Source organism: Cyclopterus lumpus, chromosome 21 (genome assembly GCF_009769545.1).
Source record: "Cyclopterus lumpus isolate fCycLum1 chromosome 21, fCycLum1.pri, whole genome shotgun sequence".
Taxonomy (NCBI): domain Eukaryota; kingdom Metazoa; phylum Chordata; class Actinopteri; order Perciformes; family Cyclopteridae; genus Cyclopterus; species Cyclopterus lumpus.
In genome coordinates, this window is record NC_046986.1 from 3967006 (window position 1) to 3974709 (window position 7704).

At 43.8% G+C, this 7704-nt stretch overlaps 1 protein-coding gene across 1 annotated transcript; it reads left to right on the plus strand.

Moving 5' to 3' along the window:
* Positions 1-200: 200 nt before the first annotated feature.
* Positions 201-1562, plus strand: LOC117751022 (trace amine-associated receptor 13c-like). The gene is made up of 2 exons (XM_034562521.1): positions 201-554; positions 746-1562. The coding sequence occupies exons 1-2, from the start codon at positions 382-384 to the stop codon at positions 1560-1562; spliced, it is 990 nt and encodes a 329-aa protein (XP_034418412.1). The 5' UTR covers positions 201-381.
* The last annotated feature ends 6142 nt before the right edge of the window (positions 1563-7704 follow it).

The window sequence follows — 7704 nt, forward strand, 5'->3', positions numbered from 1 at the left end:
AAGCATAATTTCCAGCGTCACTTCTCGGCCGCGTGAGCCGGCGTCCGGCCAGTACCCCTGAAGTGCACAAAGGTGCAAGGGCCCAATACATGGGTGGTGCAAGTTTGAAAAGTGTGTTGGATCCATTGTGATGTAACTTGCTTTTTCCGCAGGATAAAAATTGTAATTGTTTTTGTTTTTTTAAGGGACAAAGAGGAGGGGGAGGTAAAATAAAGGGAAAAGACCAATGAATATAGATGAAACAGTCAGGACGAAGTTCAGTCACTCCCATTGAAATGAAGTTTTCACCAGAGTAAAAGAAGAAGGAGGCATGTAAAGAAAGAAAAGAGACCAATCAGTTGTCTGACGAGCTCAGCATCATCTCGTCTCCTCTTCCTGAGAATGAAAACCCTTGAAGAAGTCGAACTTTGCTTTCCACAACTCCTCAACTCCTCCTGCAGGAAGCCAGTGCGTCCTCACTCTCAATCAATGCTCACTTACATTTTACTGTCCTCCATCTCTCTGCTCACTGTGACTCTCAACCTGCTGGTCATCATCTCGATCTCCCACTTCAGGTATTCATATGTTTCATCAATAAATAAAACTAGTAGCTGTAAATATAAAAATAGTTAATGGAACAAAACAGAACTCAATTACCGAACTGTTAAGGAAATGTGCATTTTTTCTTTCAGTCATTGCTTTTAACTCTTTTAAAACAATGAACGCTATCTATAATGGCATGCATGTTGTTCTCTTATCTCTCCAGGCAGCTCCACACACCCACCAACCTCCTCCTCCTCTCTCTGGCTGTCTCAGATTTCTTCGTGGGCTTCCTCATGTTTTTTCATATGGTGCTCATAGACGGCTGCTGGTTCCTCGGTGACCTCATGTGTACTTTGTACAATGTTCTGAGCTATATTGTTACCTCTGCTTCAGTAGGAACCATGGTTCTCATATCAGTTGACCGATATATGGCTATTTGTGAGCCTCTACATTATTCCTACAAAGTCACACAAAAAAGAGTTCAAGTCTGTGTTTGTCTGTGTTGGATATTTTCTGCTTTCCTTAACAGTCTGCTGCTGAAGAATAACCTGGAACAACCAGGCAGGTATACTTCCTGCTTAGGAGAGTGTGTCATTTTTATTAACTACATTGCTGGACTTCTAGATATTTTTTTGTCCTTCATTGGTCCTGTCACTGTCATCATAGTTCTGTATATGAGAGTTTTTGTGGTGGCTGTGTCTCAGGCTCGTGCCATGCGCTCTCAGATTGCGTCTTTACATCTGAAGTGTTCAGTGAGTGTAACTGCTAAAAAATCTGAAATGAAAGCAGCCAGGACTCTTGGTGTTGTTATTGTTGTGTTTCTATTGTGCATCTGTCCATATTTTAGTGTTGTACTCACAGGCCAGGACACTATACTTAATGCCTCATCTGCCGCCTTTGTATCATATCTGTTTTATTTCAACTCCTGTCTTAACCCTGTGATCTATGCCTTTTTTTACCCCTGGTTTAGAAAATCTATCAAGTTCATTGCCACATTTAAGATACTGCAGCCTGGCTCATGTCAGACCAACATGATGTAGAGAGACACTGCATGGTGGCTGAAATTAAACAGAAAAATGTACTTTGTCATGTGGGTGAGAATTAAATACCAGATGTAAAAGTCTTGGTACAGTGACCTTTGTGTAAAAACTTTTACATGCAGATCTTAAATGTGTCTTTACATTGTGTGCTGTTTCAATGCTACAGTGTCATGGAAAGACAACAACTTCAGCTACTCTAGAAAGATGGTTGCCTGACTCCTTTCAAGGGGGCCTTTCAAAGATTTTTTCAGATCTTTCAGGTAGTTTGGAAACTGTTCAGCACCTGTACTTACTTCTCATTTTGTTTAGACCACGCAGTGTGAGGGGGATTCAAATATGTCTAACGAAAGTTTACGAAATCACTCCAATCCACAGTAAATATTTTTAGATATATCATTTTTTATGTCCCGCTGTTGGAGGACAACAAAATTGAGCCATACTCTGTTTGTTTATCGGGGGATCCTAAACTAAATACAGAACCCTGACATCTAAATGCACAGAGCAGCGGACACATCACAAGTTCAATATTAAAGTTTACAAGATGATGCAGCCAAACATAGAACAATGTAAAGATTGAAGTGGGTGACTTGCAGGTATTTTATGGAAAGGAAGGAGTGTAATAGTGTTTGTTTGATTCATCCCTTACATATGACAAGTAACCGGAAGGTTAAAAAAAAAAAAAGAATGCTTCACAGGCTTGAAAGACAGAAGTGGCTGACGTGCATGTATATAATTGAAAAGAGCAAATATAATGTCTCAATTTGAGTATTTAATCAGCAAGTACAAAAGAAAACCTGCTTTACAGGGTTGAAAGAAACATTTTTCAATGAGGGACATTTCCTCAACAGTTATTCCAGAAGAAAATAAGCTTTAGATGTTTTGGGCACCAGATGATAGCACATGCGTTCAAATTATGGCCTGCAGTGTTTTCTTTTGAACAAACGATAGTAATGATTACTTAAAATGCAAGTTTGTAAACCCTTGCAACTTCTGAAATCAGGAGAGAACAAACAATGACTGATTGCCTTTAGGTCTTATGCATTCTAAGAATAAAAAGATTAACATCCTTTATAATGTGATTTAAAATGTCAATTGGAGGAAATAATATACAACACACTTTATCACACAGCCAAGCCTCTCTTTCCTTCCCTCTGTAACACACAGATACAATAACTCTGTCGCTCTCCTTTGTTCTGCAGACCAGAAGGCTACCAACCCTTCCATAGCTGACGTAACACATTTTAACAGTCCACACTCTCTACAAATATCAGTCACATTTTCAATGAATTTAGTGTGGTTCTCACCAAAAAAGCTATTTATGTATTTTATTTCCTTGGTTACACAATAAGCACGATAGCTCAAAGCTCTTTATCGCTGTATACACATAGAAATATACACAGATCCAAAATATGAGGTTGGAAGGGAGCTTTGGCCTCCAGAAAAAAGGATGATTTTCCTTGAATTTGACTGAATCACAGAAATATATCTCAAGCATTGTATGAACATAAACAAAATGCTTGCTTTCAATGAAATATCCAGAAACTATATTATTACACAATAATTATGCCAGGTGTTTGTTTTGTTAAATTGAGCGTATATAATTAATACCAGATAAAAGATCATCCAAGCCCTCTGTTTTAGCCTTCCTTCACAGGTTACTGGTAGGTTATAGAATACATTTTAGTATTGAACCGTTAATTCCAGGGAGGGTCATTGGAAAAACCAAATCTAAACCTTACCGAAAGTCAGCCATTTTGACTTTTCCAATATTTTTTGAACATTTCTAAGTGCTATGCTCTAACAAACTCCTGCCAGGGATTAGATCATTGGTCAGTACAATCGAAAGACCGTGGTGATTTAAAGTTATCAGAAGTTTTACGTTTGATGGAATGACATAGCCGTGTTGTGGCCGCCATTTTTACGTGAATTTCAATTAAACAAGCTCATGTAACTCCTCTGGACTTGCTCGAATCTGCCCCAAATTTGCCATGCTTAAAACAATTCAAGACCCGGGTAGTGTCGACAAGACAATTTGTACGTAAGAGTCATACCGCAACCTACTGGCAACAGGAAGTCAATGTTATGTGACAAACAGCATCCAATTTACATGACATTTACATTATGTTGTCTACAGTTGTGAAAAGAGCAGTATAAGGTTGTTGATGCATGTTGTCTAGTGCCACACAGTGAATACAGGAAGTGGTGGACTGTAAGCAAAGCATCATTTCCAGTATCAGTCAGGACTCAGCCAGCCGGACTCCCTCCTCAGCCCGTTCACACAGTGACACCCGGTACCTCAGAGCGCGCTGCCAGGGAGCTACGGGCTTGGAGGCGGGGACAAGCCAAGTGAGCTCCAACTCACACCTGAAGCCACTCAGCTCGTCCCACAGCTGCAGCTCGTCAGCTCGTTGTCTACGGGGAATAAAGATCAGGACTGTCTGTGCTGACGTTGCGAGGTTGTGTCATGATGTCTGTGGGCTTTCCCTCCTCGGGTCTTTGCTGAGTTACCTCGTGTCTTTGTACCCCAAGGTGCTTACAGCTTTAATTACAAATGTGACTGATATTTGTGTAGAGCAGGGACTGTTAAAATGTGTCACATCAGTGAAGTTGCTAGCCTTCTGGTAGGTCTGCACTGTATAAATCTCTATATGCAAAAAGTTACAAAAATATATATATACATCTATAGCTTATCCACGTTCATGGCATCATAATAGTAACCGAAAGCTCTACTCTCCTTTTCTTTTTGTCTTAGTCACAACTTTCCTAAAAGTTTCCTTTGGTTCTGTTGTGATGTGCCTTGCTGATCCCCGTTGCGGAGCAATATGGAAATTGTAGTTGTTGAGAAACAAATTGAAAAAACAGGAGGGGGAGGTGAAATACAGTGAAAGGCCCAATGAAGATGGATGAAACAGTCAGGGGCAAGTTCAGTCACTGCTCCCCTGCTGGCTGCAGGGTGGAATGTACAGTCAATACAAAACTAAAGCATTTCATTACTTTATAAACTTATAATCTTCCTAGCTAATATACTGTTCACTTTTAAACAGTTTGTCAATGGAAACAAAACACATTAACACACGTGTGCACACACATTGGTGGTCGTCACATGGGCTTCCTCATGTTCTTTCATATGGTGCTCATAGACGACTGCTGGTTGCTTGGTGACCTCATGTGTACTATGTATAATGTTCTGGACTATATTAATACCTCTTCCTCAATAGGAACCATGATGCTCATAGCAGTTGACCGATATGTGGCTGTCTGTGAGCCTCTACATTATTAACAAAGTCACACAAAAAAGAGTTCAAGTCTGTGTTTGTCTGTGTTGGATATTTTCTGCTTTACTTCACAGTCTGCTGCTGAAGGATAACCTGGAACAACCCGGCAGGTATAATTCCTGCTTGGGAGAGTGCGTTGTTGTCATTAACTACATTGTTGGACTTGCAGATATTGTTTTGACTTTTATTGTCCCTTTCACTGTCATCATAGTTCAACCGGCTCAGTTATAGGTATGTCTACAGACAATAGATCTAACACTGCGTTGTGGATGCTCCCCCGCGTAAGAGAAGGCGAGCTGATAATGGGATGGTGACACTCATCGCTCACATCAAGGCCGGTGATAGGATAGTAGCGGGTGATCATGCGGAGCTTGATGACGACGATGATGATGATGTTGTTGGTTCTTATCTGTGAAATATTGGCAACAGTTTCGGTTAGTTGTATTTGTGGATCTTGATCAGCCTGGCTTTCGAGAGTCGCTTTATGTGCCTCAGTGGTACAGTGCTGCAAGGCCAAAAATACACCATCTTACAGCAGATCGGTATAACAGACGGATGATTTTCTTTTCTTTAGTGTCTTTGAAGATGATGCAAACTCTGACCTCCTCGACATGGACGAAATAGAGGATGAGGAGGATGACACCACTTTTCCTGTCCAACAGTCCAGACCCCCTAGTGCTTTCAAAGCTGTCTCCTTTCAAAGCTGTCTCCCCAGTGGACAGCAACTTATATGAGGTCTGCAAACAGACCGCTTACAAATTGGATACAGTGGCCGACAGCCCAGGATGCTAAAGAAGAAGTAAGAGACTTGTATGACAGTAAAAGGCAAAGCAAGTGCCTGTCTGTATGAAAACAATGGGCAGATACTGGTCCAGTCTTTCTAAGAGTAGGCTTCCCACCAAGGGCTACTCAATGTTGGAAATCGACGGGATGGGAGAGCTGGGTCTGGCTGGACCTCCATAAGTCGAGCCATCAGTGGCTTTTCACCTCCACCCAAACCTCCGATCTCTCTCTGCTTCCTCAAACATCTATCTGCCTAGTAACAGCACTTTACTGCCTCCGTTTTACAGGGAATGTATCGGTAAGCTGCACAGTCAGTGTGCTCTCTAAATGCTATGACTCTGCTATCTGCGTACCAGGCGGAGATGGTCATGCAGCTGGACTCAGGGTCACCTATGTGATGAGATCTGTATCATTAACAATCTCATCCTACGCTCCTCACACAGTACAGTGCAATGCTGTGGCCGTGTAATGGGCCTTGCAGTCTCAGGTGAGGCAAATACATGTTCAGGATGTTAAAACACAATGGGCTCTGTCGGTCAGGATATTCTCGTACATACACAACTATCTGGTATACTCCCACTCACGGGAGCAGGCAGTCGGTGATTTCATTACGGTGATAAATCATCTCACGGATCTTGGGTTCAATATAAACTGGACAAAGTGTCCAGTAGAACTGGCGCAATGTACAGAATACTTGGGTCTCAAAATAAACTCCCTCTCTTATCATGTTACGCTATCGGAGGCGAGTGTAGCGTCCCTCACGCAGTGTCTCGCCATCTTCCAGCTGGGGAAAGCTGTGTCGTTCTGATTATGCCTTCGCCTGCTCAGCCTAATGGCGTCAGTGATACCTGTGGTACATTTGGGGCGCCTACGGATGAGTGATTTCCAGAGCTGGGTCGCGGCATTGCACCTGTGCCCACGCTGTCGCCTCAGCCGCAGAGTGAGAGAGTCAATACACCCTTTTCACGTTCAACCCGTCTCACCACCGAGGAGTATCTTTGTAAAATACCTGCATATTTTTTGGCCTTATCATACACGTCTGTGTCAGGCTGTTTCAATACATCAGTCATTGCTCTATTGAGCTAATGTAACACAGCCTGTCTTATAGAAACAGGGTGCTGGCCCTGCTATTGTTTGGTTGATTCAATCTGATGCTGGAGGACCAGAAACATTTTTTGCGTGTGCTCCATTTTACTTCCTCCTTGTCACGGCTCGGCTGTGACTCCAGTCCCTATCTGGTGTTTCCCTTTGTTCCCTGTTACTCCCCTCGTCCTTGTCCTGGATATGACATTAAACTATACCCTGTCCTGGACAAGACATAAATGGTCCTAGGGGGATAGGGCTTGCACCCCAAGCCCCTGAAACTCACCTTGCAACGAAAACCCGAAGAAAACAAATGAACCCACTCCGGGGTAGCACTCCCGCTGCAGCCTGTCCTTGTCGGGCTGCGCGACACATGAAGGCGACGGGGCAAAACTCGCCTTGGTACCCTCATCGCCCGACTGGGGGGGAAACCACGGAGCAACCGGGTTGGGTTGGATTCAGGGGTGCGTTGCCCGGGTGGTGCAGAGGTGTCGTCCGCAGGTCGGCGTTCCTCTCAGTTGAACCTGAGGCGGTCCGTCCGGGTGGGCACTTGGAGCGTCCTGTCACTTCGGAGTGACGATCACCTGCCTCTGTTATCTTCGGAGCTGACCAGGTTGGGCATTGGCATAGCGGCTCTCTCTGAGGTGAGGCGTCCTGGAAGTGACAAGATCAGCGTGGATGGATACACCTACTACTGGTCTGGCCGCTCCGATGGCTACCATACCCAGGGAGTGGCTGTGTCCGTTGCCGATCGGTTGGCTCCAATGGTGGCGGAGGTCACTCCTGTCAACGAGCGTATCATGAGGCTGAGAATTACCCATTCCTTAGGGGTGATATCTCTGGTCTCTGTGCATGCTCTGACCGGGGTGAGTGATGTTTCCGTGAAGGAGGCATTCTACGTCAAACTCAATTCGGTGATTGATGGTTGTCCACGCAGGGACACCCTCCTTCTCCTGGGAGACTTCAATGCGTCGTCCGGTGCTGACAGAGTTGGCTACGAA